This window comes from Accipiter gentilis, chromosome 23 (genome assembly GCF_929443795.1).
Source record: "Accipiter gentilis chromosome 23, bAccGen1.1, whole genome shotgun sequence".
NCBI classification, from domain to species: domain Eukaryota; kingdom Metazoa; phylum Chordata; class Aves; order Accipitriformes; family Accipitridae; genus Astur; species Astur gentilis.
The window spans coordinates 1,884,575-1,907,853 of NC_064902.1; the positions used below are offsets into that span (position 1 = coordinate 1,884,575).

The 23,279-nt window shown below is 45.0% G+C and overlaps 1 protein-coding gene across 11 annotated transcripts in view; it reads left to right on the forward strand.

The window, feature by feature from the left end:
* The first annotated feature begins 3,583 nt into the window (after positions 1-3,583).
* The window catches only part of IQSEC1 (IQ motif and Sec7 domain ArfGEF 1), a 359,237-nt gene continuing 339,541 nt past the window's right edge, over positions 3,584-23,279 (forward strand). For 10 of the 11 annotated variants that reach the window (XM_049826619.1, XM_049826620.1, XM_049826622.1 and 7 more), the window contains exon 1: positions 3,584-4,163. In XM_049826619.1, coding sequence (XP_049682576.1) covers positions 3,898-4,163 — 266 coding nt within the window. In that variant the 5' untranslated portion in view covers positions 3,584-3,897. The remainder of the gene's footprint in view (positions 4,164-23,279) is intronic. The other variant, XM_049826626.1, reaches the window with a different exon arrangement.

Genomic DNA, 23,279 nt, shown 5'->3' on the forward strand with positions numbered 1-23,279 from the left:
AAGAGTACACATACGTTAGGCAAACGGTGTGAAAGAGGTTGGTACCTACATATAAACTCTAATAACAGGATAAACTCATAACAGCAGGATAAAATTCCTTAATGTCTAAACACAACACAGCAAAACCAAGGAGAGAAGGCGAGAATTAAAGGAGGGGAGAGTAAGAGAGAAGTGCGAGCAAGAAAGAAGTGGCTTCCAAGAGAATTTTTTGAGAGATGGAGGGCAGAGTTAAGATTGAGCACAAATCACTGCATGACTTCTGGGTCTTTGTTTTTTATATTGCACTGACCTAATTAATTTTACATGGAAAACATGTATCAGGCGCTTTTCCCTGGTTTTATCTTGTTTTGAAAACATTACTTCAGCTGTTTGCTCGCTCATGGCATTTAGCCACACCAAACCACTTTTGAAACAGTAACATTTTATGCTTAGTTTTTATGCAGTACAATAAACTTAAAACTGACAAAGCATCCAAGTTAGACGGGCATGTGGCAAGTACAAGAGCCAGGTTTTCAGGACTGGACAGGCAAACGTGCCTGATCTCTGCTGGGCATCTAAACAGCAGGCAGAGTCCTGCAAGCAACAGAGGTGTCTCTTTGAACCCTGATCAGAATTTGGACCAGGCATTGGAACAAATACCCCTACACTCACAAATGGTACTCTGCAGGGTATCAATTTGCCAGAAGATACCAAGACTTGAGACAGTCTAAAGTTAAGGCCATCCTAGGGTTTTTTCCAAAGTGTGATGGGACAGTTATGTATTGCTAATAATAACTTGGTAAGAGAATCCTACTTACTGCATGAGCAACATTTCCTTTCATATTTAAATCTTCCTTGGCACTTTCCCAGGCAAGAATTAACTATGTGCTGCTTAGCTTATGAAAATGGACAGTCTGAGGTAAGATGTTAGCAAGTAATAAGAATGCTATTTTAGTAATTTTCATATTTAAAAAGGTTAGGCTTGATGTCACTTAATTTTCTAACTGAGCAAATCTGAACAAGCTGGATCTGCTTTTACAATCTGTGTCTTACATACAGATAGAGATTTAATATATTATCGATTCCATGAATATGCTTATCTTCTAAGTTTACCCCTTGTTGTTAATTTACGGAGCGTGATGAAGGTGATGAAGCATACAGGCCTTTTGAGGCTCACAAAAACGATCCTTTCAGACAGAGAGAACTGCTTCCTGTTCCTAAATGCCAACTGCCAGCAACATACAAAACACACCAGTAACATGGTCCAGGAAGGCAGGTGCCAACCCGAGGGTGTGTTCTGAGGGTTTACTGTATTTTCCAGTCTAATTTATGGTTTCCTGGGAAGAGCGTTTCCAGTAGGTTTGATTTTTTTCCATGTCATCTATGGGAAAGCACAAGCAGCCGAGCTACTGACTGGCAGGTCAAGTTCATTATCTTGTTACCGGTATCGTCTCAAAAAAACCCCTCCAAAATCAACCAGACAAAAAAGAGAAGCTAGTCCCTTCACAAGCTATTATTTCTCAGTTAGCTTGTCTAACAAGACTGTAAGCCAGTGAACAAGATACAACTTTCCACGTGGGAACTGAGGCATTTTCTGGTAATCTGTACAAGAAAGAAGGAAACTAATCACACTTAAAACGGCTCATGCCTCTTTAGTAGCATTACATGGGTCCCATTAACTTAGTAATTTCTACCTAAAAAGATGTCTTTCCAACAGATACTAGTTGTACTAGCGGCTGCGGCTCCACTTCAGCTGTCCTTTCTCCGAAATGCTTAATAAGCTTTTATTGTCTGCAGATACGTTAATGAGTTTTGAGTGTCTTACTTTGCATTTTATTTTGCATATAAGAAGCAAGCTCACTTGCTTTATTTATTAATTTAACCCCTGACGAATATCCTGGCTGCCTCAAATACTACTATGCAGGCTACCTCAGTGGGATACGGTGATGCACATTTCTTTCCACAAAGAGCAAACTGCTCTCCAGTGAATATATTCTGAACAAATAGTATTTTGGGAAAAAAAATATTTTCAACAATTCTAACAAAAAATACTGGTCAAGTTATTGGAAAAGAAGCTTGGCCTCTTCAAAGAGCAGCTGAAGACTTTTCTGTGAATTCATGATCCTCACTAGGACTGGAAATTAGTCTTTCATGCTTCAGTCACTTCGACCGTCACAACAGCCCTTTGTTGCACATATGTCCAGAGCAAAAGTAACAGTTTTGCCGATACCTCATTTCTACCTAAAATCAGAACGCATATGAGAGTTGCCACAGTTGCTACTCTGTGTTCCTAGGCTTTATCCTCCCCTCATATCCCTTTTCTCCACCTTGACGAGTAAGCAGTAAGAGGCAGAGGGTGAGAAGTTGGGACATACACCCTCCGCATTGGAAGTCCATTCCAAGAGCTTCAGCCCCTCATGCCAAGGCCCGACGGGGAGAGCCCAGAGACTCCAGCCTCGCCAGCAGCCATGGCTGCTGCTAGTCCCCCACCGCCTCGCTCTGCTGAATCAGCCGTACTCCAAAAGCAACGCGTCCTGGCAAACGCTAGTGAGAGCTGACTTCACAAGAAAGGGTTTGTGCTTTAGTGACAGCTGAAACAACCGCTCTGAGAAAATTTTAGTAATTGAAAACTTGAAAAGTTTAAAGGGGGAGAGAAGAGCTAGAAAAACGAGAAAGAGAAAAAAAAAATAATCAAAGGGACATGGAGAGGAAGGGAGGAGAAAAGCACGTCTTCACCTTCCTATCTTCTTCCTGCAGTATCCCCCTCCGTTTCCCTTTCCTATTCCCTCCCGGTTTTCACAAGCATTCCCACCACGCGTTCTCTCGGGATGACACAGGACCCAGATCTCGGCAACTTTTCTCGGCTGGATGCAACCCGAACGGGAAGCAGCGTTCCACCAACAGAGGTTTTAAATGTCAGGGCTGCTGCCGGGCAAGGCAGAGGTCTGTGCTACCAGCAGTTCGCACAAGCCTGACGTCGGGCGCACCGCTCCGAGGAGCCAACACCCCGCTGCCTTTTAAACAATAAATAATCGTTCCCCAGATGTGCCAGGGGAAAAAAGCTCTGCTCCCCCATCAGGTCTCGCAGACCGGGTTCCCCGCATGGCTGCCCTACCCCGCCCGCCTCCGCGCACGACGCGCTTCTCCGCGGGCCCTCGCCGGCACCACCGGGGGACCGGGGCCGCCCCGCGCCGCCCGGGCAGAAGCGCCCCGGGGCCGAGGCCCCTTCCCCGCTCCGCAGGACCGCACCCCGCGCCGCTCCGGGGGTCTTCTCCCCGGCCGGGCGCCGGGCCCGGCCGGCGCAAAGGGGGCCCGCGGCCCCGCGGGGGGGGGGGGGGGGGGGGACACGGACTCGCCGCTCCGCTCCGCTCCGCCGCGGCGGCCGCCGCTCCACCGAGCCCCGTCGGCCCCCCCCGGAGGAGGCGGCCGCGGCGGCTACTTAAAGCGCATCCCCGGCGGCCGGCCGGCTCCGGCCGCAGCGGCGGGCGGGCTGCGGGCTCCCGTGCCGGGCTGCGATGCTCGGCGGGGGCGCGGGCGCTGCCAGGCGACGGGCTAACCCGGCTGCGGCTCCGGCGGGGCGGGACAGCGCCCGTGCGGCGGCGCGGCGGCGGAGCTCCGAGCAGCACCGGCTCCTCCGGCCGGCGGCTCGGCGCCCGCAGTCCCCGCCGGCTCTGCCCTCGCTCGGCAGCGGGAAGCCGAGCGCCAGCAATGGCGGCTCGGACTAGGAGCCGCGGCGCGCCGCTCCCCCGCTCGGCTGGGCAGCCGCGGCTCTAGGAGGGGAAGAGCGGAGCCGGCAGGGGGGCCGGTTTCCGGCGGGTTATTTATTTCTTCCCTCTCGCTTAAGTTCCCAGCGGAGCGGGCTGGCCGGCACCTGCGCCCCCCACCTGCTTCTCGGAGGGTGAAAGGTGCGGGGAGGCCATGGAGAGCCCCGCGGAGAACCCCAGCAAGGCGGCGGAGTACCTGAAGGAGCTGAACAAGATTATCGAGACGCAGCAGGAGCTGCTGGAGAAGCAGAAGCGGCGGATAGACGAGCTGGAGCAGCAAGTGGCCAAGTTGTACCACGAAAACGCCTGTCTCCAGGACGAGCATCACCGGCACCTGGCCACATGCAGGCTCCAGCAGGGCGTCCCCCCCGCGTACCCGGGGGTGCTGAGCGCCATCCAGGAAAACGCAAAGCACGAAAAGTAAGCGCTGCCCGGGTCCCTTCGCCCTTTTTCGAGGAGGGTCTTTCGCTAGCGGGGCTTTCCTTCCCTTTTCGCCTCCCGCCTTCGGTTTCCTAAAGCCGCCCCGCGTACGAGCCCTGGGAAGCAGCGCAACTCTCCGCCGTGCGTGCCCGGGGCGGGGAGGGGGGGGGGGGGGGGGGGGGGCGACCTCCGCTCCGCTCGGCTCGGTTCGGCGGGGCACCCCGCCGCCAAGGAGGGGGCCCTCGCCGAGCAGCGCGGGAGGGCGGCGGGGGCGGCCTCGGCCTCTACGCCCCGGTGGACGCCGGTGCCTCACCGCTTCTCTAGCCGGGGTCCCCCGGGGCCCGGGGTCGGGGAGGGTCCGAGCCGCGGCAGCAGGGCCGGGCCTCCCCCAGGCAGGCTTCTCTGCCCGCCTCGCCCGCGGCTCTCTCTGCGGCCACCGGGGCCCCGGCCGCCCTCAGCGCTTGGGGATTGGGGGGGGGGGGTGCCCCGGGCACGCCGCCCTCCCGGCAGAGCAACCATCACGGGGCGCCGGGAGGAGCGGGGCGAGCTCTGCCCTTCTCCCCGTGGCCTCTTGCCCGCCGGTTTGGAGTACGCGGGGACCCCGGGGGGGCTGGGGGGGGGGGGGGGGGGCGTGGGGTCGAGGCCCCGCGGTTCCCGCAGGGGCGGCGTGCGGTCCCCGCCGGGAGAGCCGCGGTCTGGCCGCCGAGGAGGGTGACCCGGAGAGGGGTCAGTAAACATTGGCAGCTCGCCACCGGGCGGGCCGGCTCCTGCCGGGGCCAGCTCGCCCCGCTTCTGGAGCCGCGTTCGCTGCCGGCCTTTGCGCCTGGCAGCCGGCCTCTGCCGTCCGTCCTGGAGGACCAGGAATTCGGGAATAGCCACAGCGAAAGCCGTGGCGCTTGCCCGACGTGTTTCGACTTGGGGGAAAGTATTTAAGACTTAGTTTTACTTGAGTGGAGCGGGAAAGGCGTGCGCCGTGCGAAGAGCCCGCGTCGCCGCTCCGGTGCGACGCACCGGGCTGTTTGTGATCCGGTGCGCTCGAATTCCTCGTCTTCGGAAACAAACACCCGGCTCCGGTCGGCGGGTTTTTTCCGCCGCCGAGCCCCGGTCGCCTGAGGGACCTCTCGCCGCTCCGGGCAAGCGGGGAGCGAAAGCTTCTCGCCAGCCCCGGGCGAGGGCTGCGGCTGCTGCCGGGACGGGGCGGGAGCTGCACCCTCCGTGGCTGACCCCCCGCCCCGGGTTAGGGTCTTCGGCTGGAGTCCGGGGCAGTGGCTCCCTCCGGCCCGGCTGCCGCCCGCATCTCCCTTCCCGAAGCCCTGACGGCAGCGGGGGGTGAGGAATGCCGCCGAGAGGAGCCGGAGAACCGGCTCAGGTCCTCGGACCTCTCGCTGCCCCCGTGGGTGCCCTCAGCGGGACGGCCGTGGTGGGGTAGGAGGTGCTGCTGCTTACGGAGTCCCGCAATCCTGGCGCTCGGAAGTGGTGTTTTCTTGGCGTGCTGGTGGGGAGGTTGAAGGAGACGGGGTCGTTGGTCACTCGGTGCCCCCCTTCGCCCGCTCCTGTTTCCAAACGCCTCACGCCGGGCCCGTGTGGCAGAGTGGAAAGGGAAGCAGCTCTTCCTCCCCGGCTCCCTTCTTGCCGTCAGAGAGTTTTTTAAACCCACTTAGGGTTTGGTTTTTGGTTTTGGTTTTTTTTTTTGTGATGCTGGGGGTAGTCGTTTTAGGCTTTTTTATCAACAGAGATGTCTCTGTGAAAACTAAGCAAATAGCTCCTTAAGCAGACTGGAGAGCATATGCTGTCATTTAACAATCAATCCCGTAAGGAGAGCGAGCTATTTCCAGAAAGTATGGAACAGTTAGTTACACAAATCCTACCCCATGCATCCACGGCCAGTACCCGAGGATTTTGTTGTGGCTGTGCTTCTAGTACAAGACGTCAACTCGGCTATCTCGTCCCATTTGTCTCTTGCAAACGACATTACTAAAAATTGTACAAATGGCTTGCCTTGTTTGATAACGTTTCTCCTCTCCAGCCCAAGACTCGTTTGCAGAGCCCTCTTTGGGCAGGCAGCTCCGGGGACTCGGAGGCTTTTAAGTCTCTTAAGTGGATTTGATGCTGGGATCGGAATTAATCTGAGATATTTATGGCAGAGTTGTATCGCTTTGAGGCATAGCCTGCAGGGCTTAGTGGGGAAGGGCCCTCTCTGGGAGTCTGGCCCTGGACTGGGCGCTTGCCCACGTGCATGTCTGTGGCGAGTCAGATCTTCAGGGCCACCTTCATCTGAGGAATACTGCCTCCCTGAATTGTCCCCTGTCCCTCTGTGTCACCCCCCTTCCTTCGTAGGGAGCGAGCCCCTTCTTTTCCCTGGGAGACCCTGCCTCGCTGGGCAGGCGGATCTCACCGGTGGGCTCCCCAGCTGTGTGAGGTGGGGGCTGCGGCTGTCTGGGAGCAAGGGGCAACAAGCCAGCCACAGGATCAGTTTACTTTCTGGGTGGATACAAAAGATGAAGGGTGTCTCCAACTTGGAAAACAGAAAATACCCTTGTTTTAAAGTCTTCTCCCAGTCCCGCAGTTATCTTGGCTTTCGGAAAACTGAACCTGCAGGTTCTGGGCGTCTGTAGCTTCCCATTCAGAAGCTCAGTCTCGGTTTCCCCAGAATTACATACCACGTGCACCTGGCGTGTGTTTGGGTGGGGAATAAGGATCCCTTGTTTGCTGAAGTTCAATACCCAATGTCAGCGACGCTCGCTTTGGGGATCTCTGGTGTTAGGAGAGAGGCGATGCGTGGGATGGCAGGTCTGGCTTGTTCCCTCCTGCCCCAGTGCACAGACCTCCCTGTCTTCCTCCTCCCAGAGGCAGCAGAACTGCTTTGTGCCCAAGTACCAGTGGTGATCGCTGTTCTTCCTTACCCTTCAGCACTTCAAAGCTAAAACGACTGGAATCCTTTTTGAAGGAAACTGGGCTTCTCTCAGTCAAATACGTCAAGAAATCAGTACTTTAGGAAGTAATCTATAGCGCTTGTACCTTGAGAGTTGAATAGTTTGTTGCTTGGTTTTTTTCTCTAAACCACTTAGACTCCTGTCTCTGCAGCAGTTCAACCTGTGTAAAGTGGACGTGGATCACTGACACTGTAGTGTCGAGACAGCTGCTTCATGTTACCGGATGGTGGTTAACTTGTGTGATACAAAGGGAGGCATGGAAATGTTATAAAGATAGTATGCTTATGATTAGTTCTTATACTTAATAAAATACATTTAAAAAAACCCAAACAAATCCTGAAACTTTTCAGTTCTTACAATGGGAAGACTATACAGCTGAAGACTGCTTAAATAATTTGGAAAAGCTGGCATATTTATAGAAGTTCTTTAGCTTGATCTCTTGCAAGGTAGGGAACTGTTAATGAGCCCTGTAATAGACTTCTGGAAGAAAAAAAACCACCAGTCCAGTAAGGTAAAAATATTCTGGTTTGTGTCCTTCCAAAAAAAAAAAGGGCCAGAGTAGAAAGCAACCTACACAAGAGAAACTTTCTATCTGAGGGAGGGAAGAGCAGAGGGATAGATTAGCAGGTGCAGGCCTTCTCGTTATCCTGCAAGGAGGTTGTATGAAAAAAAGGTTTGGGTGCTCTTTCACTTAATTTTGTAGTAATTTGCTGAGTGCAAATCAACCTTAAAATCCACAAATGGAATAGAGGATAATTAGCTGATTACAAGGCTCCGTTAGATGTAATGTATCAGCATGTTAAAGATAACAATAGGTATTTTAACTCATTAAGTTGCATAAGACTAATTTTCAGTTAATCCATTTCATTTAACACTTGAGAAAACAGCAAGAACTTCTAAAACTCAGATCTTTGGTGTAAGGAAGACATGTTCAATACATCAATTTTGGTACTACCATTTTTAGTGTAAATATGTAAAACCAAATGCACTGGATCTTCTCAAATCTGTACAAGTACTATTTTTCCAGCTCTGAAAATTCAGCACTGGCATGTTACCAGCTTAGGGAGTAATATTTGTACTTAACCTAATCGAGTTAAAAACCGTGCTGCTTTTCCACCAAGGAAGTGCCTGGTGAGAGTTTGAGCAGGAGGTAGAGAATAATTGTCTGCGAAGATAAACAATCTTAGAGGGTTGTTATTTGCAACTAGTCTAAATTCTGCACCTGGCCCGACTGATTTATTTTTAAATGAATCTAGGACTGGCTTTGTTCTCTAGGGGAAAATAGTCACAATTCAGAGCTCTAAGAAATCCTCACTGCATTTAGAAGATTCTCTCGGTCTCAGCTGAGGTGTACTTAGTGCAATCTAGTAAGTGGAAGTTGTTGCTCTGGTGATAGTCACATGTGAAGGCTGCTTTATGGCCTACATAAAATGAGCTGGTGGCTTTGCGTGTCGCTATCGGCACTGAACGCTCCCCTTGCACACAGTCTCAGCAGGAAGCCAAAGATTGCATTAGTATAGAGACCAGCCTGACTTTTTTTTTTTCCCCCTCCAGAGATGGCCTTTACTGAGACAGACTGCTCGCATGACGTAAATCCTATTTCATTGCCTGTGCTGTGCTTGAACAGCAGCTTATTTTTGTTTGCTTTAGTGAAGTAGAGGTATCCAGCATCTGTTAAAGTATGCTCGTGTTTGGGCAAGATTTTGCTTTCTCTGCCTTCCTGTCAACAAGGATGTAGATGAAGTGCTTTTGTTAGGTCCTCTTTCTCAATCAGCTGTGGAGGAAAGCGTGATTTGTGACTGATAGTCTTGCCAGAAGTCTGCCATAGAAGTGCAGTCACTACTAAAAGATGCACCTCTACCTATTTAGCTTATTTTGCTCGTGAAGAATATATTTACGTGGAAAGTACAGTTTGTGTCCAAAATGAATGCTTTACTACCACAGTATGCTGCATATTCTGTCAGTCCTATAGCGGATAGGGATGGTGTAATTCTGAGGTTGGGCAGAATGTAAATTTGCATTTTCAAATAACTTAAAACAATTCTGTTAATTTTATTTTCAATACATAACTGGAATGGTATGACTACTGAGCTAGGAGAGTAAGGATTTGACACCAAAGGGAGTGCTTTTTGCAGCACTCATTTCGGCATCATTAGTGTGATTTGTACATCAGCAGATGAGTGAGCATCTCTTAGGCATTTGTTGTTCTGGCAGACTGTAGGAAATCAATAGTGTGAAGATGTGTAATAAGACATGAACTTGCTAACTAAACTAAATTATTTTGGATCTCTGTTGAAATATCGGCAAATCCTTGTGCTTAATATCTGCTAAATGTTAAGCTAAATGATAACACGTAAAGACAGATTAATTTGAAAGCAGATGTGTACTGTATAACTAATAAAACAAGTTTCAGCGTTCATGGATCCTAGGTCCTTGGTGAGCAGATGAGAACTGCTGTAATTACTGTGAGTCCGGTTTATGTCTGCAGATCCCCTTTGCTCTCCTTCAAAAAAATCTCACTCCAAAACAAGCCTGTATGTGATGGGCTGTATGCATATATGCATGTAGGTCACCAGCAGCATACTGATTACTCTCATTTTCTTATGCGAGGCATGTAAAGGAAGACCTGAGTCTTGGTCTACCAGTTATTACCAGAAGACATAGCTGTGAGTTCGGTGCGATGGCCTGTGTGAAACAGAGGGACTCAAACTCGGGCAACTGTGTCCTTAACTCCTCCTGAAAAGTTGGTGAGTTTGGAATGGTGTCCTATTATCGTAGGCAATGGCTCTTGGGTCAATCCTAATAGTGTCATCTCCAATGTAGTAATTGCGACTTGTCAACAACGTACATTTTTACATTTTTAAACTGTGTTAGAGGGATGGCACTGAACAACTCCATAGAAAGATGGGGTTAGGGGGAGGAGCCGATCTGTTCTTCACAAATGTGCCAAGCACAGTGCTTTTGAGGAATTTAGCCTCTTGAGTGAGGGATGCTAAACTTCGTCCTTATCCACTTAAAGTAACAAACTTTTGGGAGAATGTGAAATATAGACATATGCATGTCTGGATCTGACTTGCAGTCTTGTTGGCCTGGTTGTTTGCATAGGAAGGCAAATCCCTGTCAGTCCTTAGGGAAGGTGTCTTCTGGCAAAAAATAAGTTGCAGCTTTTTTGAAAACCTGGAGCAAAAGACATCATGTTCAAAGAAGTATGGGTAGGAAGAGCTTATTCAATGGCAGATCACAGAAGCTATGAGGAAAAACGAACAAGGTATTTCAAGGTGTTTTCTTACAGCATACTGATGGGGAGAGTAAATTATTAAAATAGTAAATTATTAAATGCTTCTTGCAAGTAGCATTTCAAAAAGCTTAATTTCATTTTCTACACCCAGTAAAACTAGGTGGCTTTTACTCATGTGCTGGTCAGTGATGCTAAACTGGAACTGCTGTGCTGGACTCAGTGTGGTGTGCCAGACCATGGCCTTTAGATGCTGAGTTTCTGCATAGAGCAGTTGCAGAAGTACATGGGCTCCTCCAGGACTTTAAGGGAATGAGGCTGGTTAGGAACAGCCACAGTTGCTGCCTCTGCACTTCCAATTTTGACACTACTTAATTTTGTGGGCCCCTGTATGGTATAGCTGTGCAGACCTGCAAAGTGTAGCTATACACTGAATTTCGCCTGAGTTTATGGCTCCCTTGGGATTACAATCCTTAATATGGGAAGAGTTGCCTATAAAGTAGGCAGCCTGTACCCAGATGAGTGAAGTGTCTGTTAGAGCCTTCTGCTTTCTGAGGGGTCCTGCCTTCTGCATGCAGGCGGCAAGGAGGTCATCTCATGCTATTTGGGGGGGTGGGGGGGTGGGAAGCTTCTTAGGCAAGTGGATTTTGCAGGCCAGAAGTACTTCCTGATATGCAGCCCACACTTGGCATTATTCTAATTTGATCCTATCGTTCCTACTCGTACTCTCTCTGTTATGTTAATTCTACCTTTTTTGAGTTTTGCAGCCTGCAGATACTTTTAGGCTGTTTTTGCCAGTGCATCCCATCTTTTATCTTAGCTCCGTGAGCCTGTTGAATGAGATTGTCATAATCGTTCTGCCTAACTGTACTATTTTTCTCAGCAGAATTGTTGAAATTAGAAATTTGGACAATCTGAGCAGGCTTTGGTACAGTAGAGCAGCGTGATTTGAGGAGATGGTGTATGATTGCACGTTCTGCTGGATTTTAGGACTTTGGTAGCTCTCCCTGATGTGGGCTGCTTTTTTCCACCCCCTCAGCTAGGGGGGTCCTCTGCAGATTCTTCACGGAACTTGAAATTCTGAATCTGAAATTTGTATTCCTTTGAAATACTAGAGTTCTCAGCTTTGTTACAGTGGAAGAAATGGTGGTTTGTGCTAGCTACAAATCTGGGTAAGAATTGTTACCCTTTTATGGTCATTACCACGATATTGTGATTACGGACAGAAGTAGGAGTAAGAGGTGTTTCTTTAGTCCCATCTGGTGACCTGTTGTTTGCCCTTGGCAAAACTAAGCATTGATAATTGTTATTTTACAGATGGGCAAGTCAATGTTAAAGTTAATGATCATCTCCTAATAGGTTGCTGAGCTTTAGGTGGAAATAGTTGCATTAAATATCACACTTGAGGCAAACAAGCTTTTTTAAATCCTGGGTTCCTTCATGCCTGTTATGCCAACTTGTTTGGTTTTAGTGGTGGTGTTTGTATGGTTACTGTAAGGAAACACTAAAAATGTTGCTGCAAGGTGGCCAAAACGTTTCAACAGGGTGAACGCTGTAAAACATAACAGCTTTCACAACAGAATCTGAAAACCTGAGTCTTGCGTTCTTCAAACAGCTAGGTATGTAAATGTATCTTTTTGTGTATCAAACTATATAATTTCGGATGGAGTCTCACCCCTCCTGATCCCAAAATAGCCGCAGTTCAGTCTCAGTGACTTTTGCTCCCTCTGCTGTCTTGTTTTAAAACTGCTAACTAGTTCTGTACCGAGTGTGTGTATATACGTTTATGTACATATAGTGTAGAATCTGCTTTTGAAAGGCAGCGTCTGTACTACCTCTGTGTCTCTCCAAAGCATTAGAAAGGCTACTAAGAATGTGGCTGAAGATTTCTTATGAGTTTTTTCTTCTAGTGTCTTAAAGTGCAGAGGTAAACTTTCTTTTCAAATAGTACCATTTTAAAATATACACAGAAAAGAAATTTCTCTGCTGTAAGGCATCTGTGTAGACTGAATGAGTCTTACTGCTGTGCTAGATAAGAGAAATACTGCTACTGAGTAGCTCTCCATAGCAATTGATTGAAACATACTATACGCTATTTGCATGTTAATAACATTTCTAGTCAGACTTCCCTGGCAAACATGAGTAGGCACAAAGACACACATGTATTACATCTTTTACTGCACCACAGTAATTCAGATTTACTAAGTGTAAATAGCACTTTATTCTGAATAACTGGACAAATAAAGCAGAGGAAGGAAGGTGGGGAAACAATCCTCCTCTCCTTTTTCAAAATTCAAGATGCAGGTGGGAGTTGACATTTGTTAGGGTTTCTTCATCTTTGCTGGATTTCTGCTAGCTGAAAATAGCTGCAGGTGGCGTGGACCACTCGGGACCTTTTAATTACTCTTTTTGGGCATTGGAAAATGTAGCTATAGGGCGAACAGACTACAGTTTTGTTAACAAGCCAAGCTTTCAAATGGTAAGCACTTTTCCCAGGCTGTGGGACCTGGCTGTACCCATCTCTGCAAACTGATTTCTGCCCTCAGAGCGTTTTAGCTGACAAGCTGGACTGTCAAATGGTACTTGATAATCATGCTGGAAGGGACAGGCTCTGAGTTGTGGAGAGTCTCGGCCTGGAACACTTACGAAGAACTTCAGGCTAATGAAGCCCCTTCCCTACTGAATGTGAACCACCACTGTCTTGTGGACATAGTTTCACAAACGTGTTTTCATGGGAGAGGAGAACTTGACTGTTTAATGTGGTTTTTTTGTTTTCCTAGCCGCCTCTACCAGTTTTCTCTCCACTTGAACAACACTTTACTGTGAAGATGGCTTATTAGTCCTGCAGCTTAGTTTCTACAACTGGGCCTCTCTACATTTTTTTTTATTGGGTGTATGTCAAATTCAGGTATAAACTTGAGCAGCATAAGGTCTATGTGTATTGAAATGACTATTGATCAAGGTGAGATAATGACCCACTTCTTGAACTTCGTACTGATGTGCATTTGCACTAGCACTTAATCATTTCAGGATCATATTTGGAGTCTCTGCTGTGCTATTTTTGCTGGGTGGATGGAGTTGTGTAGCACTTCTAACAATCATCAACCAGTTCTCCTAAAGTAATGCTGCTGTAGTAAAAAAAAATCCCTACCAAATTTCCTGGCTGCCAGTGTTGAACCAGTATGCACCAAGCTGTATATTTGAAGAAGTTTGAATTACTGGCAAAATAACTGAGCTGGTTTTAATATGCTTTCTGTTTATTGAGAATGATGCTAAAACTACTATTTGTGCCACCCTCTGTTAACTTCTCTCACCTCTCATTTTCAAGCAGTTTGAGTCCTGTAAAAATAGATCTTTAATTTTTCTGCATTCAGACCTCTGCTGCCTTATGATCAAATTCCAGCTCCTGGGAGGATTTTAGTCTTCTCCTGTACTCTTCCATCGTGGAGTGCCATGGGGATCATTGTAGGGTTCAGGATGTGTGAAAGCTGTTTCGTGACATTAATTACACATGACACTTAGTTTTGACTGGTTCAAAGTTGAATTAAAGAACTGAACAGTGTCTACTGCTTTTGCTTAGTCAAGTGATGACCTGAGGGGGCCAACGTGCCGCCTTTCCTCAAAGGCTTCAGTGGCTCTTGTGTGCTCTCTCTAAAATTTGGGAAAGCAGGAGGAGGAATCCAGCTTGGGTCTCTTACATTGCACAGAAGACTTGTTAGTCCTTAAGATTATTGCTTCAGTCAACTTACCTTTGAAATAGTCTTTAAAACTCACGGCAAGCAAATTTCATCAGCCTGAAGTGGACACTATAAGGATCCCTGTATAACAATGCTGAGTTGTTTTGGAGCTTGGCTTCTGCTACAGTGAAAATGGAGGGTCTCCAGATTGGGGTTACTCAGAGATGGTTATTTGTCATGCCTAGGAGATGCTATTGTAACCGCAGAAGAACTTCTTTGAAGTTCTGACTGCATTTAAATTAGCAGAGCAGGGATTGATTAGTACTGAAAGAATAAGACAAGGCATACTGGAATGGTAACTTCTTTATGAAAGTGTAAATGCAGAGTATCAGCCTGAATGTCTGCAATTCTTCTGTCACAGTGGTCCCCAGCAGTCACAGGGAGAAGCTGAAGGGGAATCCTTGCTCACTGCCGGGTGTGACCTGCTGCTTAGGAAGAATACTGGAGCATGACAGTTTTTAGCAGTGGACTGACTGCACGCTTGGATCAGTAGACCTCAATATCTAGTTGGGGCTCGTTAGATAAGAAATGGGATATTTTTAATAGTATGAGGTGAACATGACCTCTCTTCACTTGGCTAGTCTAAGTTGCCTCTGTTTCAGAGGTTCACTGTAGCAGTGTTTTGTTTTTCATTGTCTTTCTATGGATCTAATGGTTCTCTGCTCATGCTTGGGGAATATAAAATCGTCTGTTTGGTTGTCTTCTGTGCACTATTAATGATTCTGGAAATACAGCAAAATGTCAAGGATGTACAGATTGTCTTAGGTTCAAGCATGTCACGTCATTCTGCAATTTTGATCTTAGTATGGCCTTTCTGAATATAGGAAGTTGTATTTCACAGGAATGGAGAATTTTTGATAAACCGAAAGCAAGTAGAATCACTTCTAATGCATTGTAAGATGTAGCAGTATTCTTTTAACATGGTTTCTTGGTAGGATAGACACATACAGCATTGAACCTTACGTGCTTCTAGGAATTCCACGTGCACTCACGCCAGTTGCAGAGCTAACTATTATGTCTATTCTGTGGATGCACTCTTTGATATCGTGTGAACAGCTGAACTGTGTAGGTGCCACTTGTGCTCTATGCATATAATTGAAGCAGAAGGTCGAAGTCTTTGGTGCTTGTGACTGCTCCAGGTCATGTACAGCTGCCATGCATCGTGCGGCTGGGGAAGGTTGCAAACAGGCATTAATCTCCCACCCTGCAATGCAGCTGGGATGTTGTAATTGTGCTAAATTCAGAGGGACTTCTTAGCAATTCTGGTCACGATGGCTGCAGTGGAGGGATTGCAGAGAGCCGAGCTATCATTCTTCTTCATTCTTGCTGCTTACCTTGCTACATTCACTTCATCTTCCTTTCACCAATGGTTTTAAAGCAGAAGCTGGTTCAGACTACATTCTGCTTGATAGTCTTTTGTACCCTTAATAGTTTCCTTAGCGAGACAGACATGTATTCCTCCAGAAATGAAATTTAAGTTTTGTTATTCAAATCCCAAACAACTTGATATATTGTCAGTTTAAATTTTTGGCTTGAGTGTCAGGATCCACTGGCAGCATGGACCCCAAGGTGCACGTGTGTGGTGTGCTGTATGTATGCACTACATTTTAGACTGTCTTTCTTTAGATTATGCAGTGATGTCCTTTGTTCATGACTAGATAGGGCTATTTATGTTAAAAGTCCTCATGGTGACAGTAAAGCAAGAATTCAGTCATAGAATCATATCGCCATAGAATCGTTTAGGTTGGAAAAGACCTTTAAGATCAAGTCCAACCATCAACCCAACACCACTGTGCCCACTAAAACATGTCCTGAACCATATCCCTTTGGGTTTTTACTTGCTACTAGGAGTTACGATTAATGGTTCCTTGTTGTGGAGAATAGGTGTATTTTGACTTTTTTTTCTTGTATTCCATATTTATATATAGACCCATAGCGGAAGCATTTGATTAATCTTGCTTTCAAGTTGGGGAAAGTGTGTGCACTTCAAAGAACATCTACTTTAATCTGTTATTCTTTCTACTTAGCTTTCTGCTTGATTTAGGCAGCACAGTGGATTCTTAAACTGTAAGTGTAAGTTAGTAAAATTTACTGCTAAAACCAAACATTTTTGATGTTTGTCTTGTTTAAAAAGACAGAAATGGCCTGTATCGTCTTGTCTTAATTCATGTACGTAACTTAAATAACTGTATAGTGCCATGGAAGTTAGCAGGCTCTAGTTACAGAAAAGTAAAATGGTTATGTCCAGCCTTGTTGCTATTTACCTTTATGAAGTAAATAGTTGGGAGGATTTGCTTCTTCATATAGCATAGTCTTTTCTTGTGTTGATCTCCCCAATTTAGAGACCTGAAGAGTGAGGTATTTATATGCAGGGGGTAGGGCTGTGATCTAATGCAAATGATCTAGCTAGATTTCCATAAGGTAAAACGTATATTCAGCTTTTGGGCATGATTCTATTTTAAGCTTTTAATTGAGTCCACCACTTTTGGAGTGTTTGAGGTTCTCATGTGTTGAGAGAATGATTTTGTCTTGCAGAAAAGCAGAAAACTAACTTTCTTCTAGTTTGACTGCGGTTGTAACATGTCGTGGTTTAACCCCAGCCAGCAACTAAGCACCACGCAGCCGCTCACTCGCTCCCCCCCATCCAGTGGGATGGGAGAGAAAATCGGGGAAAAAAAAGTAAACTCGTGGGTTAGATAAGAACGGTTTAATAGAACAGAAAAGAAGAAACTAATAATGATAAAGATACCACTAACAAAATGACAACAGCAGTAATAAAAGGATTGGAATGTACAAATGATGCGCAGGGCAATTGCTCACCACCCGCCGACCGACACCCCGCCAGTCCCCGAGCGGCGATTCCCCGCCCCCACCTCCCAGTTCTTATACCAGACGGGACGTCCCATGGTATGGAATACACCGTTGGCCAGTTTGGGTCAGGTGCCCTGGCTGTGTCCTGTGCCGACTTCTTGTGCCCTGGCTGGGCATGAGAAGCTGAAAAATCCTTGACTATAGTCTAAACACTACCGAGCACCAACTGAAAACATCAGCGTTATCAACATTCTTCCCATGCTGAACTCAAAACACAGCACTGTACCAGCTACTGGGAAGACAGTTAACTCTATCCCAGCTGAAACCAGGACATAACACTAGTGCTAGTACAATGTTAGCACTGACACGGAACACTCATGCTGCCTTGTGCACTTGTATTTGTGGGGTAAGTGGTTGTCCTAATCATGTATTTGGAGATGTAAGTACCAATGGTGGAAGGGAGGAGAGTTAGTGCCACAGAATGATAACCTGAGTGCAATAGCTTGTTATCTGTGAACTTTTTCCCAAACAGCTTGGGAAGAAAACTTTTAAGGCAGCGATCGGAGACTCTTCTGGGACTGCAGGGGTAATTCAATAGCTACTCCTGGCTTGCATTTCAAAGAAAACTCAAAGGGTAGTCAAAACTACCTCACATGAGGTATGTGAGACTTCTTAAATACGAGCAATAACTAGTGACGTGAGACTTGATGGGCCAGTGCTAGGCTCCTGTAAAAATCTCATCTACTGCAGATGGAGTACACCTCAGTGCTTGCTCAATATTTAATCAGGGGGTTATGTGCAGGCAACTGTAAACTCTGATACCTGGAGATGGGGAGGCAGGGAAATCAATTGTTGCTCCTGCTTTCCCCAATTGCTGATGTTATGCCCTGTAAGTTTCCTGGTCTTTGCTGCTTAAAAAAGGAATAGTTGGACCTGAATCTGGATTCTCTGTTAAGCAGCACAGGTTCCTTTTAATCCTAAAAAGGTGATTTCCATGCTGAAATCACTTCATAGCAATATGATAAAAGGGGTTTTTGTTGCGCACAAGTGTTCAAGCAGTCTTCTGTCTAGTATTAACTTGGGTAATAGATGAAATCTTATCCTAGCATGAAACAATTCATATACTCTACAATGAAGTCCCACAGTACTTTGCATTTTCCTCTTCAACCTGTACACACGCCTAGGGCAGAAATGCTGTCCTCAGAGTTAAGACTTAGATTGTATCTATGAAGTCAGATAGCAGTCCAAATGTGAGTGAGCACATAATTTTATTAGTTGGATTTGTTGTGTTGAAATCTGATCTAGGCAGTAGACTAAGATGCTAAATGACAGGTAAGTATGTTCAGTGCTTCAGTTGAACCTCATACCTTGAAGGAAACCAAGAATCTTTATAAAAGCAGAAAAAATGATGTCTTTTTTCCCATCCTCTTTGCTCTCTTTCTCGATATAGCGGCAGCTATAAGATGGTATAAAGTTGCCTGCATCAGAACTCATCACTGAGAAACTGGTGCTCATACTGGTGCTCAGAAATAGGTATCTGGCTTTTATATCACAGGGTTTTATGTGCTGGCTAGTGACTTTCCCCACCTGCATTTTTCAACCACCTTATGACTGCCTACAGCAATCTTGCCTCTATCCAAATGTAGTAGTGATGATAAGAGTAGCTCCTAACCAGGAGACTGAAGGTTGTCTATCCTCTTGCCTGTTCCCTCTGAAAGCAAGAAAGTATAATTTTTTTTAAACACATTGCAGAGTTACATAACTTTTCCTCAGGAAAGTGCTTTCTAGCACTGAGCTTTACTTATGTAACGTGATATATCACTAGAACTTGCTGACATAAGCCGTGATCTTCACCTCTAGTTGCTCCTGAAAAACATACTCTTTCCTTGACCTTACTTACCTCTAAGGGCTATGTGCAGTATTAGAAACTTGTTTGAGTATTTTACTTTAGAGTAAGGAAAACTGCTAGTAAATCAGGTACTGACCTGGTTTGTCTACTGATTGAGTAGTGCATAGTCTGAGTCTTTGTATCTTTACTCCTGTGAGTCTGTCATTGTTTTAAGCAACTTCTTGCTATGTGAACATCTTTTAAAAAGTAGGTGCTTCCCAGATTTTTAAGAAATTCAGAAGTGATTTTTTTAAAGTGTGGCATGGCATGACCCTCTTAAGCTGTTTTATGAGTCATCTTGCTATGAGTGACGGAGATTGTTAAACCTCTTTAAGCTAGATGAAGAGTCCTGTTTAGATAATGTTGCTTAATTGAGAATATACTTTGCTTATGATAATCTATGCAATGAACCTTGATATTACCAAGACATTTAACTAACTCTACAAAGTTAACTGACAGAGGTCGCTGGAGCTTTGTTTGATACTATAGTTTGTCCAGGTTTGTAGTTTTGTCGATCTTCATGCATTATGTTAATGTATGCTCTTGTTTTCTGGCTAAACAAATCCATTGTGTGGAAGTGACTGCTTAGCAGCCTGCTATTGTAGTAATAAATCTGAAGTAAAACTGGTGTGATAAGCTTTGTAATTTTGGGGATGAATCTAGTCCATCAGGGACTGGCCAGTCATCGCAACTGAAGGCGAGGTTCTGTGTGTGTTTCCTCTGAAGAACAGTTATGAACTGTAACTGGCTTAATACTAAATACATTTTGAAGCAAGCCCTTGAAGTATACTACTGGATTGTTGGATTTATCATTTAATTTAGAATCCAGAAAACTTTATGAAACAGTCCTGTTTTGATAGGTCTGGTTGCCATGCTGAGTTCAAAATGTGCAAGTTAGTGGCTTTCCTTTTAAAACTGTGTTATAAAAGGAACTAAAAAGACCAGTTAGAGACAAATAGCCAATTTGTAAGTCATCATGCTCCTTGGTAGCTGAAATGCCAACAAAATATCTCAAAGCTATGTCACCTCCTCAACTAAGCACAGGATTTTCACTTTACTCCTTGTTCTCAGCTGAATAGATGTTTCTGTTGGTGGAGAGTTAACTGGACAGAATTCTCATTCAGGCAGAAATGATTGCTAGTAGTGATCTCTTAACTACTATAGATCTGCTTCTTTTCCAAGTAATGGGATTCTTTCAAGAAGTCTGTCTCAATATTGGTGTCCAATATAGTATGTTATCTTCACCAATTAAAATCCTTTCCTTATTTTAAGAAAGGGAAAGTAACAGAAAAGACTCAAGTGTGCTGCCTGTGGCTATCTGCCAACTTATCAGATAGTGATTTGAGTTGAATTTGAATTCTTTGTCAGCAACAAAGATTTCTTTTTTCTTTAACTTAAGCAGGTTGCTTCTGTATCCAAAGAGTAATGACAATGTAGGGTAGCTTGATCTCCATATTTTAGGTAGATTCCTGGGAGATGGAAAAACTTAAATCTCTAATTAGAAGTCTGACTTTTTTGAAATAGAAAGTGAAGTTGCAATAAGTAGTAATGCCTGGGATGCGGTGATAATAGCCAAAATAAACTGCAATGCCTTGAGGATTGTAAAGCATGTGATGCTGTCAAAGCAGATAAGTTGTTCTTGTTTCTCTCAGCTAATTTTGTATTTAACATAAAGCACAGAGGTACTATTGCTCTCCCCAATACACTTGAGAAATGTAGTGAATGAAGAATGATTGAACACATTAGCTGCAGCTTTTCAGTTTGAGATCTCCTGTATGATAATTGTTCTTTGAATTGAAAAATCTTCTTTTGAAGTTGATAAATTCTATTGTTCTTCTCCAGACACAGATGAGTGAATTGAGCTTAAGTATCTTTGCAAGGACATGTTTAATGTCGGAGGTCCTGGCTCCTAGTCCAGACTAAGTGTATCTGAAAAAGAGCATCCTTTTCTCAAACTGAGAAGCACGGCAGCAGGATGACCTCTGGTCAGTGTGGGCTGAGATGCTGACTAGTGTACAGCAGGTGGGCAGGGAGACTTCATGGAGCTGGTTTGAAACCAACAAAAGAGAAGGAGCTGAAATACAAGAGAATTAAGACTAAAAGAATCACACAGATGTACCTTTGATAGAAATTCTGATCCCAGCACAGGATTATCAAAGTAGATGCAGCATCGGGGAGTTTACCTGACCCTACTAAAATAAATAGCTTTTGACTTACTCAAATGTGCAAACTAAAGGATAGTAACTCCAAGGTCACTCCAAATGCATGTGTATCTTGTTCTTATGTACTTGCATGCTAGCAAAGGGAAGCTAAATAAAGATTGGAGCTTCAGCTGGAGATAGTTGTGTTTTATCACATTATCGAGTACTTGTCTTTACCTAACATCCCAGGTATGGATTCAGTCCATATGAAGCATGTGAACACCCTTGTGCACCAGGTAAGATGTCTTATGCTTGAGGACTTAGTACTAGTTCGTTGTCTTGGTGACTGTAAAAAGGAAGAAAAATGTCCCCTTTCCAGGTCAGCACGTGCCCCGTTTTGGAGTTCGCTTCTTGATCTTTCCTAGGTCTCCTACTGAGGCTGTTCCTTAGTATGCTAGTGAGGAGGGTATTCTGTATGTTTGATGCAGTCCTAGTAAACATTTGACTGCTAATCAAGCCCTATAATTTTATTTAGAATACTCTTGTAGGAATAGGATGGAGTGGGCGAGCAAGCTGGCTTTTGTGGGGTGGATCCCCTGCCATGTGTGTATCTATTTTGACAAGAGGGAGGGATTAGGTACTTGCTTGTGTAGCAATTGAACATCCTTGGCATATGTATATATGGCAAAAATAAGTTGTTCTGATATTCCCCAGTGTGTAAAAAAAAAAAAAAAAAAAAAAAAAAAAAAAACCCAACCAAAAAACAAACCAAAACAAACCCCAAAACCAAACACACACCCCCAACCCAAAACAAAACAAAAAACCCACTAAAAATCCAACCTGTCTCAAAACATCATGTCCCCAAACAGTGCAGGTAGAAGACTCAATTATTTGTCTGCTTAATTTGATCTCTCCTGTGACTGCCATACTTAGACAGCAAGTGACTTTGTTCTTGTTTTGCTTTTTTCTTTCTACTGGCCAGTTTCTTTCTCTGTTTGAAAGGCGAAGGCTCTGTAAATCCTGGTACTTTTGAGGTAGGTTTCCTCATTCAAGAGGAGAGCTCATTTTTCATGTTCTGTTGTAGCTGGAAAGCAGTGCTTCTGGGAAGCTCGCTTCTGTGCTTACTCTGCTTAGCTCTTCTAAAAGCACTACCGATATCCCCTCCCAAATGTAACCTTCTGCATTTGCTTAGCTTTCCTAAGCTCCCAGGAGTTTATATTTGGGGTCCATCTGTTATCTTGGCTTCACATGACACTTTTATGTGGGCTTGTTTCTTTTCACTTCCTTCATGTGGATGTGAGTTGTTTAGGTTTATTTCCAAACTTAACACCAATATCTAATTCTTTGATGTGCTACCCACAGAGCTGCAGATATTTTTATTTGGATGTGACCAGTAATCCACTGTTAAGTATCAAAGTCAGTGTTGAAGACTTCCTGTTGGTAAAACAGGATTATAAACATCAAAAGGTAGCTACATGGCACAAACTTATTAACTATTAATTATGTTATTTCTGTGTACAGTAGTTGCTTTTGGATTTGCTTCTTTAGTAGCTCTGGGAAAAGTGCTGTTAGTGAGGTGGCTAGGTTATCTTCTGCACTTTTGACAATGTGATTCTTCATAATGTAGACTTTGAGCTGAATTAATAAATCATTGCAGTAGAGAAGGCAGACTGAAGAACCTAGTTCTGCTCACTAACTTGCTCTGATAGCAAGAAAAAAACCATGTTCTGTCCATAAAAGTAATGTAGACAATAACTTACACTTTAGAAAACTGCCTTTCCATTTATCTGCTAGTTTTTCTTAAAAAATAAAAAACAAACCAACAAAAAACTGCAAACAAACAAATGACAACAAAAAAAACCCCAACCCCCAAATCTCTTTCTGATTCTAGTGGATTTCACAACTTGTGCTTTAGTTTACCTTAGTCAAGCAAACATGGCAAAACAGCTGCTGATATCCTTTTGTCCTTCCTCATCCAACAAAATACTCTGTGGCTGTTGCACGGCTGGAGTGTGTACCAAATATAGCACAGCTAGTACTGAAGGAAAAAAGAAGGTATCTCTGTCAAACACCTCTCCCTCCTCCCTGTTTTCAGAGAACATTACTTTTTCTCATCTTGCCTCTCTGTGCACTTATTGCTAGTATAACCTAACTGCTTGCTGAGGAAAAAGCTCATTCAAGGCAACTTGAGTGGCTAAGATGATGTTGAGAAATAAGTCTTGGTCTTTTTACTGCATCTTAGAATGAGCCTGGAGTGCATCATTATTCTAATTCTTGATGTTTCTCACTATGTAGAAGAAAAAGATGTCATTTCTATCCTACCTTCATGTGCTACAAAATGTAGCCTGACTTGATAAGCAGTGATTGTATT